General features: G+C 45.3%; 1 protein-coding gene and 1 pseudogene across 3 annotated transcripts in view; both read left to right on the forward strand.

Moving 5' to 3' along the window:
* The window catches only part of SLC22A15 (solute carrier family 22 member 15), a 63928-nt gene extending 52512 nt beyond the window's left edge, over positions 1 to 11416 (forward strand). The window contains exons 9-12 of one of the 3 annotated variants that reach the window (XM_037038771.1): positions 2866 to 2986; positions 5100 to 5172; positions 7250 to 7438; positions 7774 to 11416. In XM_037038771.1, coding sequence (XP_036894666.1) covers positions 2866 to 2986; positions 5100 to 5172; positions 7250 to 7438; positions 7774 to 7860 — 470 coding nt within the window. In that variant the 3' untranslated portion in view covers positions 7861 to 11416. The remainder of the gene's footprint in view (positions 1 to 2865; positions 2987 to 5099; positions 5173 to 7249; positions 7439 to 7773) is intronic. The other 2 variants (XM_037038772.1, XM_037038773.1) reach the window with 2 other exon arrangements.
* Positions 11417 to 11879: 463 nt separating this feature from the next.
* On the forward strand, positions 11880 to 17015 carry LOC118981925 (chromatin modification-related protein MEAF6-like; annotated as a pseudogene).
* Positions 17016 to 21471: the final 4456 nt, after the last annotated feature.

Here is a 21471-nt window from a genome sequence, read left to right on the forward strand (position 1 = left end):
AAAGCCGTCCTGCGCGTTAACTCAGGAGGCCCAGCAGCCCAGCAGGGCCACAGAATCAGAACTAATTTTCTAACAATCAGAGCTGTCTGAAATGCATGTGGATGGCCTTGGGGAAAAGTGAATTCCTGCAGGTTGAAGTGGCAATGGCAGACTCCATTGGCAGGAAGAGAGGGGCAAAGTTTCGGGCATCAGAGGGGGTGTTAAGCTGATACTGCGGGCACATGGCTGAGCCAGGCTCCCCAGATGGGCTGCATAGTCCCAAACCTCCCGCCGGGGACTTCTTCCAGCCTTGGATCTCGTGGTGGCTTAGATTATAGACTTTGTGCAATGTGCCACTCGAATTCAATTTTCAGTATGGCAGCCCCCTAACCTGTTGTTAAACATGTAACATGTCTCCATACAGTTCTGAAAGATGCCATCTTGTATGGGTGGAAAATAGACCCAGAGTTCATTTGCAGTCAAACAAATGTGCACATTTCTGTTTGCTTCAGTGCCACTCAGTACCTTTCCCTGACTCACTCAGTTTTCTGGCAAGCAATTGATGGATTTCATTTGCCCTCATTATTGGTTTAATTGAAGTGGTTATACATCAAGAGTCCAGATACATATCTCAGGGTAAATGCCAAAAGGCAGGAATCTTTTTCCAGAGGCACCTCATGGCTTAAAATAATATATTCAGCACTTACAATTGCAAATATCTTCTTCCAAATAGCCTGGCAGAAGAGGAGAAGGCCCCAGATGGTCAAGTTTGGCAGTGCCTGGGCCACTGAATGCAGGACGCCATCTTTAAAGTAGATGATTTATTTCATTGTCAAGCAGGGAAGGTGAAACATATTGTAGAATGGAGTGTATTACACGCCTCCCTCCCCAGACATTGAGGGACCCTGAACATGGGTTCTTTTCCCTAATTAATCCCTGTCCTAGTCCTTCCACGTATTTATTCAGCGATATTTAGTGAGCATCACTGTGCATCTCACTAGGGGAGGGGCCGTGAGGGACACACTGCAAACACCATACCTGCCTCGGCCCGAGCTAACTGGAAATGTACTGTGGGCAGACCGGATGGAAGAGCGAGCAACAGCTAGAGGGTGTCTGGAGCAGGCCAGCTGAGCGGATTGGTAAATGGGGACAGTGAAGGTCAAAGGAAGGAGAGGATGTTGCCTATTTGAGTCACTGAAGGGAAGAGTGGTTTGTATGTATGAGTCATGCGTGTAGTCCCCAGGGAAGGGGACAGGCATGTTCTATTGGGCAGAAATGTCAAGGACAGTGAGAGGCAATTTGGTGATTAGACATCGCTGTTGACCTTCGAGAGTCGGCGTTTTGGGAGAGGCTGGCATTGGGAGCCAGACCACGCTGAGCGACAGAGCAGCCACATTTGGGGAAGCGGAAGGCTGGTCACCCCTCGGAGATGTTTGATAGTGAGGGGGGGGAAGTACAAACGAGTGGACGAGATTTTTTTTCCTCAGAAGAAAATTATTATTTTGAAGATAGAAGCTAGTGGGGTGATTGAAGGGAAGAGGTTAGATATGTTTGAAAGGGAATGATTAAATTGTAAGATCCCAGATGGGATCGTGTCAATAAGGAGAGAACCGAAGGATAATGGATTGTATTTTTGACAGGGAAGTGAACTGGCAGAAAGTGTATTTTTCCATGTTATGTAAAAATGTTACATTCAGGAACTCAAATATCATTGATTAGTGGAGGGGGAGGAAGGATTGAAAGTGGTTTCATATTTAAGTCTCATTCTTTCACCATCATCATTAATGTTTTGTAACTTCTGGGAGTAATTTAATGGGATTATTCCTTATTTTTGCAATGGAACACTGAGGTCTGCGAACAGAAGATAGAAGTTTTTCTGCCCTGACCCCTGCCTCCTTCTCTAGGAGACAGAACTCCTCTCAGGGACCAGACTTTGTCCCGCTGACCACCATTTCATGTTCTTCATTGTTGAACCGGGTTGGGGGAAAAGGAGACGCAGTTACCACCTGTGGTGGGTGAAAGTTGACAATGACCCTGAAGCTGACTTTACCACAGTACAGAAGTTTTCAGGGAGCTATGCCATTCAGGAGTGAGTCCATGTTTGGTCACACAAAATGACCGTGACCATGTAACATTTCATGGGAATAGCCAAATCACCGAGGAAGTATTTGCACGTGTGTTGTGTGTGGTCACTACACCTTCTGAATGCGCATCCACTCTTTGCTATGTGAGACCCACATTAATGTCTCACTCCTTCAAAACTATTAGGTTGGCCATAAAGTTCGTTTGTTTTTTCCCGTAAGATGGCTCTCGTAGTGCTTAGTTGTCTTTGACTTCATTCAAAGCAATTTTGTTAGATTGTCTTGTGACAGCTGTCCTATCAGCGTGCATTTAAAAAGACTTATCAAAATTGGTAAGTTTTTGTGTAGCCATTTTAATGTTGAAGATGGAAGAAAATACACAATATTTTTGGCATACTGTGCTTTATTACCTCAAGAAAGGTTGCAATGCAGCTGAAACACATACAAAGATTTGTGCAGTGTATGAAGAAGGTGCCGTGATTGACCAAATGAGTCAAAAGTACTTTGCAAAGTTCTGTGCTGGAGATTTCTCCCTGGACGATGCTCCACAGTCGGGGACACCAGCTGAAGCTGATAGCGATCAAATCAAGGCATGAATTGAGAACAATCCACATTGTACCATGCTGGAGATAGCCAACATACTCGAAGTATCCAAATCAATAAAGTTATTGGTGAAAATGAAAAACATGTCTTTTATTTTACAGAAAAAAGCTAAGCAGACTTCTTGGCCCACCCAATAACTGAGTCATTAAACACAGCTCCGTTGCACCTCGGACCTCACAGGTGTCGCCCTTGTGCTCCCCAGACACAGGTGTGTTTGCCGTGGTGAACAGCCGTTCCTTGTCTCTGCTGGGGAAGCTGACCATCAGCGCCGCCTTTAACGTAGCGTATATCTACACCTCTGAGCTCTACCCCACCATCATCAGGTAAGACCCTCCCGCCCCCACACGCACCCCTCCTCCAGCGCTTTGGTGGACACACTGGCATGGCTAGAGGTAGGGTTCTCACTTCCCCCAGAGCAGAGTTAGTGGGGGCCAGCAGCAATTAGGCAAGTAGTGATTAGCTCAGAAACCCTGCGTGTAGACTGTTCTTTGCTCTCGGCTATGGCATTGTAGCTTTATCTTGAGCTGAGTTCCGCATCTAAATTGAGAGGGAAGGGCTCTGCTCTGAACTGCCTTGTCACCTAGACAGTGCTCGGGTGTTGTCTAATTTCGGTGGACTTCATTTACTGATAAAGTCACCCGTGTGTCAGGCACATGACAGCCGAGGGGACAAAGTCCCTGTTCTCACAGAGCCTACATTTTAGTACAAAATATACATATTTTTTAAAATTAAATGTATTGGGGTAATGTTGGTTAATAACATTACAAAACATACACATTTTAAAGAAGATAATTCCACTGAGTAATAAATATTACATTTGCATATTAGTTGTTAAGATGATTTTAATGTGTAGGACATGGTTGTATTAAAAAGAACATATTCTAGCCCTGGCTGGTGTAGCTTAGTGGATTCAGTGCCAGCCTGTAAACCAAAGGGTTGTTGGTTCGATTCCCAGTATAGGACACATGCCTGGGTTGCAGGCCCTATAGAGGGCATGTGAGAGGCAACCACACATTGATGTTTTTCTCCCTTCCTTTCTCCTCTTTCTAAAAATAAATAAATAAAATATTTTTTTTTAAAAAAAGCATAGTCCAGCCCTGGCAGGTAGCTCAGTTGGTTAGAGCTTCGTCCCACCATGCCAAGGTTGTGGGTTCCATCCCTGGTCAGGGCACATACGAAAGACCATCAAGAATGCATATAAGTGGCTCTGGCTAGTGTGGCTCAGTGGATTGAGCACTGGCCTGTAAACGAAGGGGTTGCTGGTTCGATTCCCTGTGGGGGTGCATGCCTGGGTTGTGGGCCAGGTCCCCAGTTGGGGGCATGAGAAGCAACCACACAATGATGTTTCTCTCCCTCTCTTTCTCCCTCCTTTCCCCTCTCTCTATAAATAAATTTTTAAAATCTTTAGAAAAAGAATGCATATAAGTGCAACAACAAATTGATTTCCATCCTAAGTTTCCCGTCACACCAGAAAACAAGAAACGAACCCTGACCCGAGGGACAGGGGACAGCTTTGTCCTCACAGAGCTGCCCTGTGAGCTGGGCCAGGGATCTCTCAGTCGGCACTTCCCCAGTTTTCGACCGTCGTTCCAGATGAATCCCTGTTTCCTTGTCCATGCAGAAAGCCTAATGTGTTTTTCTGCCCTTTTGTCCATTAAGAGATCGGATAGTCTGCAGCTGGTTCATCATTTCTAACTGTTCCTGGACCCTTACTTTCCCGGCTGCTGGCTGTAAACCAGAGTGACCACTTCTTCCAAACTGGGACACATTTGAGAAGAATGTTATTGACAGTTGGTGTGGAGGAACAGGGGGATGTGTGGTCTCCCTACCTGTGCCCGTTAGCGAAGTTCTCACTTCCTCCCACCTCTTCCATGCCCACACTCCACAGGAAGGTGATGTTCCTGGTTTCCTATGAAAACGCGTTCAGTCCACTCCTATTTACATGCCCAACGCTTTAGTAGTGGACTAGAGTTTAGATGAATGGGCAGACTTTTTAGATCACGAAGCTCTGGCTCTCTATGGCTGTACTAACTGGTAGGAGACATAGGGTCCCCAAACCCATAAAAGCATGTTGGACAGGGAATAGCCACATGCCCAGTTCTGCACCTGCCTCTATAACTAACCTGCCCTGCAGGGTAGGCAGCCTCGTGTGGCAGTTGAAATTTAAATTTATTAAAACGAAACAAATTGAAAACAGTCCCCCACCCTTAGCCCCATCCCGTGCGCTCCATCGCTGTGTGTCCAGTGGCTCCCACGCGGGCAGCGCAGGCAGAGCACCTTCACAGCGTCACAGGAAGCTCGGGGGGCAGCACTGCTCTGGGGGATCCCGCGTCTTTCCTCCGGGACGTATTGTGCGAGGCCCCTGTCCCCAAGGTGTTTCAGTTGTCCCCCTAGAACTTTCTGATTTCCTGAAAGCTTTTTCTTGATGCCTTTCAGGAATGTTGGGCTTGGAACGTGCTCCATGTTCTCCCGAGTCGGCGGGATTATTGCTCCCTTCGTCCCCTCACTGGTTGGTTTGTATTTCCTCCTTTTGTTTCCCCATGACTCTCTGCTTTGGAAACATGTGGGCCTTTGAAGTTAAGGATCCTTTTAGATGGAGTGTCTGTCGGCACAGATGGACTCTCACCAAGGATGTTGTTACCACCCCTTCCCTCCAGGCTCTGATTTTCTGCTCTCTGCGTTCATTGGAGACTCAGCTAAGGGCATCCTTTCCCTCTTCCTTTCCCCTTCCTTGTCCCTTCCTTTCCCCCTTCACAAGGTAATTAGCAAATATTTATTAAGCATCTGCTGTATGCCGGGCTCTGAGCTAACCTCTTTCCGTATATAATCCCATGCAATCTTCGCAGTAACCTTCAGGGCAGGCATTGTCGCCTCCCTATACTAAAGAGCAGCGTGCAGCAGAGAGAGGTGACATGTCCTCCCCAAAGGCACACCACTGGGAAAAGAAGACCAGAGGAGAAATATGCCTAGCACTGCGTCTCCTGACTTTTTGCCATTTTCCAAAGTTTATAGTCAAAGCCAAGAGGTTAGGCTTAAACGACAGCCCGCAAGTCCGCAAGCCCGCAACGACACCTGCAGGAAACATCAGGTGTTGTGACAGCCCATGGAGTCTTGTGCGCGTCCCTGCTGGGTCTGAGCTCTGGTTGCCCCAGCCGAGCTTGGGGAGGAAAAAGTCAGGTTTGGTGTGGCACTGGAGTGCCCATCCTGTAGATGACTGTCCCTACCCTGTTGCCTTTCCTCACCTCTTCCTAGCACAGGACGTCTCTGAAGTGCAGCTCTCCCTTCTTTGGAGCTGTGATACGCTTCCTTTCTCTGAGGATCTCTCTCCATGTCTCTTGTTTAACTTTAGATTACAGGACCCTTCTTTGGAAGGAGTCCCATTAGTCCCATTATGTAAAATGGGTCCGACATTAGAGGTTTATCATTCAAGATACCCACCTTTGGCTGGCTACCGTGAAGCATGGTAAAACCCAGCACTGGGTCTCGGTGGACTCTGGCTGGGTTGAGAAGGGGTGAGGGCGTTGTGTTCCCTTTGATTCGGCAACACAGCCATAGTGTGTGTGCGCCCGGAGGTGGCCAGAGGTCAGAGAATCTCTTCCTCCCACCACCCACCCCCATTCCTGCTCCAACCCTTGTCCCCCCACAGCCCGTCTCCTCCTCCTCCTCCTCCTCCTCCTCCATCATCTCTTCACTTTTGCAAAATCAGCAAACTCTTCAACATTACCCAAGGGGCCACCCTCACTGGCAGTGGCCCGGCCCTCAGAGTGTGGAAGCCTGACCCAGGGAGAGAATGCGGAGCAGCTGCTATGCAGGAATTCGAGCCTGTGGGTCAGCTCGGGAAGGCCCCAGGGCAACATCCCCGCAGGGCCAGTTTCTCCCGTGTTATCTTTGAGCCTGCTTTGATGTAAAGAAACGAAATTTTCCTGGAAATATCTTTTGGATCTCTGAGGCGAGTGCTTGAATCGCTGGTCCTCACCCAGGCTCAGTTCAGGTTGTTTCCAACTATGGGTCCATGTGGGGTGCTTTTGGAGTCTCTCGTTCTCTTCAGGATGTGTGTACCTCTAACCACCCCCCCCCCCTCCGCCTCTTAGGAAAGCTGCTAAGGGAATCCTTGAGCCTATACGGGATTGTTTGGCTGATGCCAGGGTTGAGAACGTTCAAGTTCACCATTGGCAAATGTTTGGGGCATTTCCCGAGTGAAGAGGACTATGTGGAGATCCCTGGGGTATAAGCCGCCCACCAGGAACGGAAGCTGAGCGCCAAGTTCCTCGTGAGCTCTGGCCATGGGGGCCTGGCCTGCTCCTCCCACAATGGACGCCCCATGCCTAACACAGCAGGCTGCTCTGAGGCTGCTCAGATCCCCAGCGGCTGTGTTACTTACTCACTCCCATCTGTGTGCCCGAGGGACCACTGATCCCCCAGGGTAATTCTCTTTGGGGAAAGAGGTGGTTGATGGTGTCTTCTAGTGGGAAGGCCTGAACTGGGTTGTAAACAGGGCGGGTCCTCCATCCAGACTGCTGATGTCATCTCCAAGGAAACTGATACCGAGTTTCTGTTTGTTTTCATCCTGCTCTCTGCCCCCACAGAAGTATGTGCAGTGGTCTTTGCCTTTCGTTGTCTTTGGAGCCTCGGGCCTGACCTCGGGCCTCCTGAGTTTATTATTGCCAGAAACCCTTAATGCTCCTTTGCTGGAGACGGTCTCTGACCTTCAGGTGTGTTCATACCGGAGGCTGGGGGAGGAAGCTCTATGTTTACAGGACATGGATACCCCACAGGTACGGCTGTGTTTGTCTTAATCATTCAGAATCACCACTTGGACGATGGTAGTTTGGGGAGGGGGAAAGTGTGTCCGGTTGGATTAAACAGATTTGAGCAAAACTGCTGGAAAACAAAGGGCGGAGTCCAATTTTCAGAGATTTTATTTCAGCAGCTGATTTTCAGAGGAATAAAGATAGTCAATGATTCATTAGACTTATTAGAATGCCTTAGGGGCTAATTCTTAGGGGAATAGACGTTGTAGCAGTACATTGGTCAGTTAAGAGCTAGGTAGAAATTTTCATTTTAGAAACGTCATGACATCCTTTCCCGCCCTCTTCTCCTTTCGTTTCAGTCCATGGGCAAGGAGGGCGCTTTCGGGAGTGAGAGCGACGAGGAAGAGTTCTACGACGCACACGAAGAGACACAGATGATCAAGTGAGAAGCCCCGGGTTCCTCCTCCGAAGCAGCAGGTCATCGTCCGTGCCTCTGGCCAAGGCAGGCTCTCCCAGGACACCCGAGAGAGCTGTAGAAAGATGGGCTTGAACATACGGAGAAGGCGCTCAGCTTCCTGACTGACTTTTTTCCTAGCACAGAGCCAGCTGGAGAAGAGATCTCATGAGCGAGGCCATCCCTGCGTTGAGGAAATAGATGTCCCTTGGTCGAAAGCTCAGATTCACCTCAGAATCCTGACCTCTGGCCAGACAGCTCGAATCCACGCACCAGAGGGGCAAGCCGATTCGTTTCTAGAAGTTTGATCGGGTTGCTCTTCCTTCATCATGACCTCAAGGCAGACATGGAAAAAGAAATTTTTTCTCATGATTTTCAGGGGATGAGATAAACACCCTTAAGATTGAATGCTTAGGCCGTTAAGATTCATCTTTATACCATCTTGGATCTCTGCCCTTCTCAGTTGCTCCTCGCCAGGAATCTTCTGAGGCAACGTTGGCAAGAGCAGAGCAGAAGCCCTGGGTTTGGGTGGCCCCAGACCCCCGCCAGCCTCACCCCAATGAAATCTGAGTCTTCAGCCCAGTTCTCAGCCTCACAGTTGGCTCGAGGTCCAGGTGTCTTCCATCCCACAGGTAATCCTCTGGGGAAAGCCCACCGTTCCAAAGCAGCTTTCTCAGTCAGAGGTGTGGCCTCGACTCCATGTTAGCCCCCTTCTACCCTCGAACTGTGACACTTCTTCAGTTCCCACTAGTGTCCACCTCTAGAAAAAGTGCCATCTCAGATCCCAGTACCAGCAACAGCCTCAGAGTCATCCCCACTCGATGACGAAGTTTTGCGAAGGAGGAGAACAGTTTAAAAGATGACACGTTGAGCACTGGGTGTTGGGAGTGTGGGGGAGAGGGTGCCATTTTTCATAAGGAAGAAAAAATGATCTCCCACAAGATTACAATCTGGTTTTCAGTGTCGTGCAATGTGGAACTGGGGCAACATGTAAGAATTTGAACTTTTCTAGTCCGAGATCTCTCCCTACCTGTTTAGTCAAATGGAAGGCACCGTAATTTCACAGGAAATTTTGGTTTTTCATTAAGTACTAACCACGTGCAAGCAAATCAGAATCGTACTTAGTTCCCTAAAGTGCTGTGCTGAAAAGATCTGATTCCCCACGAAACCCGAAGCTTCTCTCAAATCGGAGCACCAACCAGGGAGTCAGTGGGCTTGGTCCACATGGCTCTGAGTTACTTTCCCAACCAGGAAAAAGTCTGCAGTTTCGGAAGTCCCATTTCTGCTGATCTCTTAGAGGGAAAGGTATTGCATTAGAGTAAAAGGAAGACATCACCATGACCACCTCCGGAAATCTTGGAGGCATCACCCCAGTCGGCGCCAGTACTCCCCTGCTGTCTTCCACTTCAACCTCTCGGTTCACACTGTGTCGGTCTGTACCTCTGGGCGTGCTGACGCACGTTTTTTTCTTTATGCCCTCGTTGCATATCGTGCTCTTCGTAAGTAGGGGCCATCTCTACTACTTTGTATTTCTCTCTGCTATGCCCAGAACCTGGGCCTAGACAGCCTACGGACTAGTAAGTATCGCTGTTTGTAGCCATCAGGGAAATTGTGGGATGCTTCCCAGGGTCATTTTTGTAAAGCCCAGGTGGACCTGACCCAGACGCCCACTCTGTGGAATCCCGCTTGTCTTTCTCTGGAAATGAAAACTCTGTCCATGACCGGGAGCAGAAGAGGAGGATTTATGAGGACTCTTGGAAGCTCTTCTTCAACAGTTGGGACATTAACAATAAAACAGTAAACTAACACACGTGTGATTTGGGGTTGGTTGGAGCTCTCTTGGCATTGTAAGAGTAACACAGTCTATTATAGAAAATTTGGAAACTAGAATTTAAACACTTTGTCACTCATCGGCCCAACCCCCTGAGGCAACCAGGGTTATGCCTTTGTTCTGTTTGATGACCAGTTAGGAATCCCTCTCTGTGTTGGCACTAGGGTTCCCTCTGCCCCTGGCTAAATAAATGAGCATTCTATTAGTGCTATCCCTGGGTATCTTTTTTTCCAGCTATAGACTGGAAGAAGGGAGGGAGGGATAGAGCTTGGACACATGTTACTTACGAGGGTAGGCAAGCTGTCAGCGGCTCATGTCAGCTGTGTCACTCCACTTGTCTCTTTCTAGATCTTTTGGCAAAGTTTAGTAATGATTATTTTTTCATTCCCCTGCCTTTTATAAAAACATTGTTTCTTTTGATAGTAACTGTTGAAGAACAGTGGAATGTAGAGAATGTGCGTATGTATAGCTTTGTGTTAATTAAGTTACTGGAAGGCTTTTACTTTATAGGGAGCATATTTAGCCTCGGCCTACGCTGGGTCGGGGGCAATAGTGACACTTCTTCCACCTCCACATGTCATCCCCCTGGGAGGTCTTCAGGGGCCGTAACAGAGACGGAGCCGGCATCTCCTGGGGTAACAGCGCCTCCTTTGGAAACGCCTCCTGGAAAACTCACCTGGGCTCTTCTTCCGGGGATGTTACTCTTTCCAGAAATATGTCCATGGCAGCTTGCTTGGGTTCTTTTTTTTTTCCATCATAGATTTGCTTGTCAGCCAATAATGCCCGTTGAACACTCCTCTCTGTTGACAGCTTGGAGACAGAAATGTTTCAGCTCCATTGTACTCTTATGGGGCCCCCATCAATGACCAAAACATCATTCTGTGGCATGTGATTGTATGTTTAAATATATTTATGTATATATGTGTGTGTATTTATAAAACTTTCATGATACAATACTTATTTTTGCTAGGCCTACTAACAATTTATATTTTGTTTTATTTCATTTTATAAATGCCATTTGTGAGCCACTAACAGAATGCAGCCCATAGTTTGAAACCCACTCTTCGCTGCTCTGGGCTGCAAAGGCTTTAGAGCCCAAGTGCACGTTCTCCGAAGTCCTTCTGGCTGGGCTTCCAGGTGCAGCTGCATTTCCATCAGGTAGAGACGGAATCTGGGAGGTGGGAGCGAGGCGAGGCCGTACATGGGATGTGTTGGTTTCTTCCCCCTGGAGTCCAGGCATTCAGCTCCGGCGAGTCAGTTTCAGCCGAGATGTTGACGGGAGGGGCAATATTGATTAAAATCTTAATAAGAGTTTAGGTAGACAAAGAACAAGATGGGACAAAGCTAGAGCAAGATTTCAACGTAGAGCCTAACAAAATAATTTCAATATTTGTATGGAAAAGTAAACATCGGGACTAATCAAGACAATGCTGAAAAACAACAAGCAGAAGGGATTTGCATCCCATATACCGAGACTTCTGAAGCTCTAGTCTCGGTGCGGCCATAAGGAAGTAACCAACAGGACACAGTCGAGACTCCAGAAGGAAACCAAGCATGTAAAGCATTTTTTAAAGATGCTATGACCAATCAGTGGGAAAAGAGCTGACTATTCAATTACTGATGTGGGAACAATTGGGTTTCCATCTCAAAGAAAATAGATTAGGTTCTTTCTTCTCACCATAACAAAAATAAATTCCGAATGAGTTAAAGGCCTAAATGAAGAAAATGCAAAACTTTAAAACTACTTTAAAGTGGTAGAAGAGAATATATTTATGGCCTTGGAGGATAGATGGATTTCTCAGACAAGAAGTAAAAAATCACAAATCATTTAAAAAAAAGAAAACATTAATAGAATGACTATCTAAATTTAAAACTCCCTTCTGTGCGTTTTAAACACCACAAAGTTAAAAAGAAAAGCAATAGGAAAAAGTATTTGCAACTTCTGTAAGAGACAAGGGTTACTATCCAGAACATATCAAGAATTAGTGAAAATAAGAAAGAAAAGTAATAGGAAAATTTACAATAAATGTTAGGCAATTCACAGATGAAAACCTCAGCCTCACTGGAGGATCAGAGGAATGCAATTGAAACAAAGGTTCAAAATCCACAAGATTGGGTGGAGTCGTCAAATCAAAATTTGAGGATATAGAGAAAAAGAATTCACTTACATCAATAGAAGCATGAATGGCTTCATCATCAAACTCAATAGCAGTCAGGTAGAAAATGTGCATATTCTGAGGTACAGAAATTCTGCTTCTGGGTCTATATCATGGGTTGGTTTCCAGATGTTTTCACTGTCACCCATCATAAGAAAAAATGTCTTACACTAGGGCACGCACAGTATACAAACCTAAGTACATGTCTCTATATAATTGTGTATATACGGGGTCTGGAAGAATAAGGCCTGCTTGAGTAAGGCTGGCAGGGTAGTAATATGAGTGTAATAATTTACAGTTTTAATGTGAACATTCCACCTAAAATGTCATAGGGTGTGCTTGAGTGTGATATTGTTATGTTAGAGAATTACATGCTTAGGATTTTGTAATAAAAATGGGTGTTATGTGTGCGAGACCCTGTATATAGCTAAAATGATATTTCATAAAATAATACTTGCCCTTAATATATACATTGCATTGTCTTTCTATTTTACTTTATAATGGAAATCATACTGGTGAAAACATAAAAGCGATTTCACAGTTCGTGAGCAGATTAAAATATGCAGCTGGAAAAAGTAAAACATGATACCTTTAGTATTGTCCTTATTACTTGCCTAATGCAGATGTGCCAGGAGATGTGTACAAAGATGTCCCTTGTACTTGTAGTAAAACATTGACATTAAATACCTTCAGTAAGGAAATGTAGAGATATGACTTTATATTCGTAGACAGGAATGAGAAGGAGTTCTATGTACAGAGGTGGATGAATCTCAACAACATTGAACCGATTTTGCTAGATCAAAGTCATTTCAAGGTTAAATTATTTAGTGAGTTATTGGAGCACTAGCCAATTAAAGAAATTCAAATCTGTTTTATGTCATATTTTACCATCAAGACTTGATATTTTCTTGCAAAAAATATAGAAGTCTCACTATTATTCCCACTTGAAAAAAGAGTCATTCCTCTTCCCTATAGGTCTAAATTTCTTTTGAAAGAGAGTTTTGCATCTGTGGAAACGTTTAGAAAGCTTCTCAGCTGAGACCTCAGAGCTTTGTAGGATAAATCTTAGGAGAGATTACCTATTTACTGACAAATGTCAAGGGCAGACAAAGCCAGAGAAGCATTACAATAACTTCAGTCTAGATTCTGTGGAACAATTGATTTCAAATAGAATGGATTCTGGTGGAATTGCTTTGCTTCAAAATATAACTTTCAGAAATGATTGTGTAAGATGAACAAATAAAAACATGCACACACAGTTTGGAGGAGAGTTGAATGAATGACTTTCCACTGTGCGGGCAGAGCTTCCAGAGCCCACAACAGAGGCAGTATGTGGAAGGGAGCCCGTTGCTGTAATTCACCCACGTCAGCCTCCTGGGGCAAAGCGTGGGGTCAGGAGCAGACTAGAGAGGTAAACAGGAAACACTCAGCACTGGGAGGCATTGGAAAGTTGGTGAACATTCATCACATCAGACTGGTTTTTTTTTTAGCTAAATTCAATTTGTTCTGTTAGTTTAAAAAAGATTCCATATTAGGACACTGGTTGATATTAAAATAACAGATTTAATTTTTTAATTTTATTTTTATATTAAATGTATCAGAGTGACCTTGGTTATATTAGGGTCTTTAGATCATTGAAGCTAAGCTACTCTTGCCAGTAACAACACAGCAGATTCATTTGCTCCCTAGAACCACTTTAATTACTATGGGTGCATTTCATCATGTTAGGAAATTGCTGTCCTATTTGCTGTTGCAGGTGGCATGCGTCCATTTAATTGTGTATCAAGATCAACTGATCCGTGTATGAATGTAAAAGAAGAGGGTCTGGAACCTGCTCCACACTGTCCACAGCTGGAGTGTGATCTGACACACAGCTTCCCTCCACTCTAATTTTTTTCCATTTTTTTCATTGCTTTTAGAGAGGAAGGGAGAGAGACAAACATTGTTGCAAGAGAGAAGCACCAATTGGTTGCCTCCTGTATGCATCCAGACCAGGGTTTGTACCTATCCAGACTGGGGGCGGAGAGGGGGGGCATGCACCTGTGCCCAGACTGGAGATGGAACCTACAACCTAGGTATGTGCTGTGACTGGGAATCGATCTCACAACTTTTCAGTTATGGGACAACGCTCCAACCAACTGAGCCACACAGATCAGAGCATCCACTCTATTTTTTTGTTGTTGTTTTACTTGGCTGACAAGTTTTTAAAAAATTTTACTAAATTTTTTAGGGCGACATTGGTTAATAAGATTATATAGGTTTCAGGTATACAATTCTATAATACATCATCGGTACATTGTACTGTAATTTCACCATCCAAAGTCAAATCTTCTCTCACCATATATTTGACTCCCTTTACCCTTTACTGCCTCCCCCAACCCTGTTTCCCTTTGGTAAGCACCATACTGTTGTCTGCGTCTGTGAGTTTTTGTGTTACTTTCTGTTTCACAGCCCACATATGAGTGGAATCCTATGGTTCTTGACTTTTTCCTTCTGACTTATTTTGCTCGGCCCAGTGCAGTAGGAAAAAAAGAAAGGTGTGTATCTGGTTTTCACAGAGTTGTGATCTGATAGGGGAGATATCTTGATTTATTAAATCAAATTGAGCACTATAATATTCTCAAGATCAATGGTATGGAAGAAATACTAGCAACATTAAGGACAGCATCTCGGTGCACTGATGATCCTTTTTGAGGAAACAAACTATCATCAGCAAATATTTTAAAGTCTCACATCTCTACCTTTATTTCCTTGAAAATACATGATAGAAAAACAAGGATTGGCAGTGACTTATGTCTATCGTGTGCTCGCTTCTAATGCAATATAGTTAGATTGGCAAACTTAACTCCAGAGTTTATTGGAAAGAAAAGCAGACAGCCCCAGTGTACTTTCGAGTAATATTCTTCTCATTATTTATGGTAATTAATTTTCCATTAGAGTTTCCTATGAATGGATACCATAACCGAGGAGGAAGAGGAGGGTGAAGACCATTTTGCTTTTATAGGAAGAATGGCCGCAGAAAACTGAGGTTAGGAAATAACAATCAACCCGATTTTCCATAAAGATTCCCAAGTTTACATTAAGTGATGGAGAGTTACATCAGTGTCCTGTTGCTGCTGTTACAAATGATCACAAATGAAGTGGCTTTAGACCACACAGATTTATCCTGTTGTTCTGGAGGTCAGACCACAGAGGGAGTTTTGAGGGGCTGCAATGAATATGTCAGTAGGGCTGGTCTCTTCTGAATTCTCCAGGGAAAAAATCCATTTGTCTCTTGCAGCTTCTAAAGGCTACATCGTTCCTTGGCCACAGCCACAGCCCTCCCATCTCTGCTGCTGTGGTCCCCTGCCTTTTCTTATATGGACCTCTGCAGTCGCATTGGGCCCTTCTAGGTAACTCGGGCCTCTCTCTCCACCTGAAGGTCCTTACCTCAATCACGTCTGTCAAGTCCCTTTTGCCATCAAAGGCAATAGTCTCTCACAGGTTATGGGGATTAGAATGGAGGTAACTTTGGGGGCCAGTGTTTAGCCTGTCACAGGTGCCTCACGTGTATCAGTGACGGGTCCTAACTGGATGGGACCTGCTGGATGTCATCAGCATCTCCTTCTAAGTTTTATAAAAGTGCCTAGTAATTGTCAGGAGAAGTCACACCCAGACTCCAATCTGCATTTATGAATATTGATCTCACTGGCCCAATAAGCTAAGCCTGAAGTCTCCCACTTACTATTTGGGAGAATGAACTGCTAACAAAAGCATTTTGTAAGTCTTTGTTTCTGAGTTTTACTTTTACTATCTCTTCACAACTTCCAGCAGTTATTTTTCAATCAAAATCAACTCTGTTATTACAATGACCTTTGGTATGTGCTCCTAGGCACCCTGAAGTTTCCATTATAGTGCTCAGTTTGCCTTAATAAATCCTGAAGCCTCCCCTACTAGGTCATAACACTGTGAAAACTGGGTACACGTCTTTCTTTCCGCCTACCGCGTGCCACCACGGCACTGGGCCAGTGTGTCACAGGCATCCAAGTGGCTTTGAAGGGATGCGTAGGACTTTCCCCATTCTCCCACATGAGCCCGATCGCTGCCTTGCACCCGAAAGCAAGCAAAGACTGTATCTCATTCATCTTAGTAACTCTAAGAAGGAACAAACACGGTATCTGGGACACTGTAGGCATTTATCAAATTTTTATTTTATCTTATTTTTTTAAGATTTTATTTATTTTTAGAGAGAGGGAAGGGAGGGAGAGAGAGACATGGATGTGAGAGAGAAACATCGATCAGTTGCCTCTTGCACATTCCCGGCCAGGAACCTGGCCCGCAGCCCAGGCATGTGTCCTGACAGGGAGTCAAACTGGTGACTTTTTGGTTTGTGGGATGACATCCAACCCACTGAGCCACGCTGGTCAGGGTGCATTTCTTAAATTTTTAAATGAATGAATACCAGACACAAGGCAGTCGAGATTGGCTTAACTTGTCTATCAGGTAATGTACTCAAAAGAAACACTCTTCCTCAAAAATCAGTTTGAGAAGGGGGCTGTGGGTTATTTAGCTCCAGTAAAACCACTTACAGATAACTACAAAAACCTTCATTCCCGGCAAGGCTGCGCCGCCGCAGCTTGCGGACATCCTGCGGGAGCCGGTGGAGCTTGTGAAGCCAAAGCAGGAGCTGGCAGAGCCGTTGGCGAACCTGAAGACACAGATGCTTTTGCAGGAAGCCACCTGGAAGACACTCAGATGCACGGCAGTGGCAGTATTATTCGGGACTGGGATAGGTATCTGACCAACCAAGAAAACTCCAGCAGCAGAAACGATGGAAGGAGGCAGAGGTTTAAGGAGGTCCAGCGGCTCTTCAGTCCATCCTCGGTTACTGCAGCAGCTGCGGTAGTGCACTGGCAGGAGTTCTGCACCAGCTCATTGGAAAGAGGGGACACCTCTCCAGACTTCCACAATCGGGAAGATGGGCCCCGCCCGGAGGACCCCCAGGATCTGTGCAGGGAGGGAATCCCCCTCGGAAGGCTGCTTCTTCCACTTCCTCAGGGAGCCAGCACAGCGGCCCTAAAAAACGAAAGAATAAAAACCGGCACAGGATTGATCTATCTGCAATTAAACAGAAAACCGCGAGCTGACTATCAGAAGACTGACCAGTGCAGGAGCCTCCAGGCCACAAAGACATGTTGTCCCTTGCCCGGGTGCGTGGCCGGCCCGCTGTGCGTCCCCAGACCCAGTGCATGGGACTCAGAGCAGCTCATTCTGAAATGCGGTGACAAGTCCCTTCCATAAGACCACACTGGACCATTTACTTTGTGTCGCTTTTGGTAACAGGACTGCAGGAAGCCCGTGACATGGGTACAGTCCCAGCAAGCTGCTAACGGAGTCTCTCCCTCCCCGGAACGAGCGTCTGCCCCCAGACCCCCGACCTCAGCTTCATCTGTGAGCCCCGCGTGGAATGGCCTCTGCTTTCGTTTTATGCTGAAAGGAGAGCAACGACCGCATTTCAGACGGAGGCTCTAAATACCGGGCATTTTCTCATTTCGTTTGTGTTCTGTCATTTTTCCATTGTTGTTTTCACCATTTTACTTTCTTCTGGGACTTTTCATAATGACTTTGTACAGCTCACACCTTCTTCCTGACATATCTAACAATCTGGCAGAGTTTCGGATGTTCTTGAACTGGAAGTGGTCCGGTTCACCAAAAATAAAATGGGGAACTTGGCTGTTTGGTTTTTGCACAGGAGAGAGGTAAAGTGTTTATTTAATAATTACCTGCCCACCCTAACTGGTGTAGCTCAGTGGATTGAGCGTGGGCCTGTGAACCACACGATCCCAGTTCGATTCCCAATCAGGGCACATGCCTGGGTTGCAGGCCAGTTCCCCACAGGGGATTCATGAGAGGCAACCATACATTGATACTTCTCTCCTTCCCTTCCCTTCTAAAGATAAATAAATAAAATCTTTTTTTAAAAAAAGAATTATCTTAAAAAAAAACAAAAATAAAATAAAATAAAATAATGACCTACCTAAAATCTTTCTGAATTGGAAGCAGTTTCCATGTTGATGGAATAGAAAGAGCTGAAAAGCATAACTTTTAATCAGTCCTTTTAAAATACTTTTATTCTTTTGTATAAAGTATCATAGGGTTTGACTTCTCATGCTTACTTTTAAACCTGAGATATTTTTTCACTTATTTATTCATATCATGCCTTATGGAAATTTTTTCCCATCTTATCTCTCTTTGCTGGTATTTGCCTGATTAAATAGTGCCTTAAAAATCACTTATGCATGTGAAAAGGCTGGAAGTTGCTCCCAAAGCTGCTAACACGTGGAGTTCTTGAACAGAGCGAAAGACGTGGTCAATGGGAGCCGGCAGCGCCCACGGCTTCCTGTTCTCATAGAGGAGCCGAGGACCTGGCTGATAATCGTTACCAGCCTCTGCCTGGGCTGCGCATTGGAATCACCTGGGAAGCTTAAACAATACCGATGCCTGGGCCCCACCGCCAGAAACTCTGGGCCAGGGTACAGTCTAGTTACAGGGGTTTCCTTTCAAAGACTCCCCGGGACTCGGATGGGAAGCCAAGTTAGGAATTACTGCAGTGGGAGACTGGCTAGTGCAATTTAAACCCTGTGTTGAGAATCAGTCTAAGGGATGAGATTTGGGCCTGAGTCAACAGGCTGTCCTGTGTATTTAGTCACAGTCCTTATGCCTTTATCTTGTTAGGAAAAAGATATGTTCCATTTGTGATAATAGTGGTAGTGCTGAATGTGGGTGGCATTGATTATCAAGACAATTAATTGTACCCTGGCTGTGCAAAAGTTTTCATTCTTGTTCTCAAATAATCCTCTTTCTTTCTTTCTTTCTAATATTTTTACAAATTCTTTTTATTTATCTTTAGCAGGGAAGAGAAGGAAAGAAGGAAAGAAATATCAATGTACGGTTGCCTCTCTTGAGTCCCCTGCTGGGAACTGGCCTGCAACCCAGGCATGTGCCCTGACCGGGAATCAAACTGCGATCGTGTGATTCGCAGGCCCTCGCTCAATCCACTGAACTACACCAGCCAGGGCTTTCGCTTTCTCTTTCTCTCTCTCTCTCTCTCTTTCTCTTCATTCACTCTGGCTATTTAGATGTCTTTGGCTATATCTTTGGGAGCTAAACTCTAATGTTAGGGTTTTTAAGAAAATAGTTTCTTATGTTTAGGTTGTTCCTTTACAAAATGATAAACTAAAACAATGGAAACCAGAAAAAAACAACCTTCATTTCAACTTAACTTTCTTATCTCCTAGTATCAGCATTTTATGCAAAATTAGAGTTAGGATTAGAATACATTCAAGAAAGAAATGATCCCTTTTAACAAAGTCTCAGATTTTTACCTTGAAAATGGAAGAAAGCAAAGAAGGATGGATTATTAAGTAATAATCTTGTCTGTGTACTTACAGGCATTACTAAAGTACCATTCACCCTACTGAGTTGTAGAATAAATGAATTTGATGGTTTTTAAACTGAGACCTCTCCCTGCCCCACAGAGAGGCAGTCCACCCCATGACGGTATTCTTGAGAGAAATTTTTGGCATTAACCATCAATGTGATAACATTCAGTTCTCTTCAAATAACTCACCCAGTGGAAACAACAGCGAGAACTTGGGAAATGCTGTCAATTAGATTCCGGGCACTTGAGGGATCAGCATCTTAAGAAAAAAAAGTCATGAGGTATTGGATCAAATTCTTTCCTGTTTGCTGGCTAGCTGAGAAGCTGGCTCCCCTTTGGGGACTGGAATACAGGCCACCTTTGCTGTAACCAGGGAATGCTTTGTCAGGGGAGTGGATGAATGCTGGGAAACAGCTGGGAGTGATGCCTAAAGGGGAAGTTGGACAGTTATGCTGGTTGAATGTACGTTCCCATGCCGTCACATCTCAGAAGAAGCTATTTATTCCTTGGTGAGCGAGTTCCAAAACTTCCTCAAGCTGAAAGTAGCATAGTGGGCATATTTCTCTCAGTGGAAGAATTTACGACCTTACCAATCCAGCCCGTCAGGGGAGGGGTAAGGTTGGATGAGGATCCAGCCCACGACTCCAACCCGGGTGGAGACCTGGGGCTGTAGCAGAGAATTTGGTGGGGGTGGGGGAAATTGGGGGAGGGGCAGTGCAAAGCTCATGTTCTTTTTCTCTTGTGCAACAAAATATTTTATTTAAGCAGAGGAATAGAATCTTTAACAAGTTTGGTGGACACAGGTGTCATGAGAAATGGAGTGGCCACTGAACCTTTGTCCGTCTTTGAGTTTCCTTCCGAGTATTTCAAACTAGCCCACAGAGTTCAAGTTTATTGTAGGAAGATGTGCACAAAACATTCAAAAGATTTTCTTAACCAGTTTCTACTAGTCAAGAGACTATTTCAGGAGAGGAAAAACTTACATTTATTTATTAGTCAAATAGTTTGAGTACCTGCTGTGTGCTTCACCCTATTCTAGGTACTGGGTTGAGGGAGATAACATGTATTGAGCACTGTTCTAGCCCGTTCATATTCTGAGGCACTACCAGTCCTCGGAAGAATACTCTGAAACGCATACTGGTGATTCCATTTTGTGGATCAGAAAACCGAGGCCCTAATTAAGTAGCTTTCCCCACATTAAACAACTAATACTAATTGGCAAAGCCTGGGTTATCTGACTTCCGGTGTCACTTCTTAAGTGACCGTGCTACACTGCTATGCTTCTTGCGGGGGTTCTTGAATTTCGGCCAGGCCTACTCTCTCTGTGGGTTGTTTGATGGCGATGATGATATCGACGGAGATGCTAACTGCCACGCATTAAGGATCGTCGTGCACCGTGTCGCCAGGTTAAATACATTCGCTTTATGGTTACGTCACAGAATTCTCACAACAACTCTGTTGGGTTAAGAATCCCTCCTCTGTTGATAAAAACAATGAAGCTCACGGGCATTAAATAGCTTCCTCAAGGTCACGGCGAGTAAGTGGCAGTGCGAAGTCTAGATCCGGTTTTGTCTTTTGCCAAGGCCAGTGCGCTGACCCCTTCTGACACGCCTCCTGGGAAAGAGAGCTGCTTCCGGAGAAGAGGGGACGCTGCTCTTCCGAAGACTCTTAGAAAGGGTGGCCCCTTCTCCCTGGCTTTCAGGACGAGAACGGGAGGTTGAGAAGAGCAGACGCTGGTGGAATCTCAGCGAAGCCAAGGCCCGGGTGTTTTGATGAGGCTCCTCGTGAGGGCAGACCATTTTAAGACGGATTCTCAGTTAATGATCCTCTATTATTTTAGAACCAATGAGATTTTGTCCTAACAATTCAACCAGTGCAGAAATGCATTTGTAAGTCACTAATACAGATTGAGAAGCTTGTCAGGATTCAGACTTGGCATTAGTGGGCCAAATCCAGTTCCCTTACAGAAGAAGATGGAATAAATTCTCCATCTCTGGGGTGCCCTTTGGGTTTACTTTCATTATTCACTTTAAGGCAACCATTAACCTACCATTCCACCAAATACATTCCGGAAAAGTTCACTGAGAGCCTGCTCTGTGCCAGGCACTGCGGTAAGCTTGGAATTGTCCAAGCTTACTGAGCTGGGTTCCTCCAGCTGTGAGCCTTCCTGGAGCCTTTGACCTAAGCAGCGCATGG

The sequence above is a fragment of the Sturnira hondurensis genome, unplaced genomic scaffold (genome assembly GCF_014824575.4).
Source record: "Sturnira hondurensis isolate 20B ecotype Veracruz unplaced genomic scaffold, ASM1482457v3 Scaffold0024822, whole genome shotgun sequence".
NCBI classification, from domain to species: Eukaryota; Metazoa; Chordata; class Mammalia; order Chiroptera; family Phyllostomidae; genus Sturnira; species Sturnira hondurensis.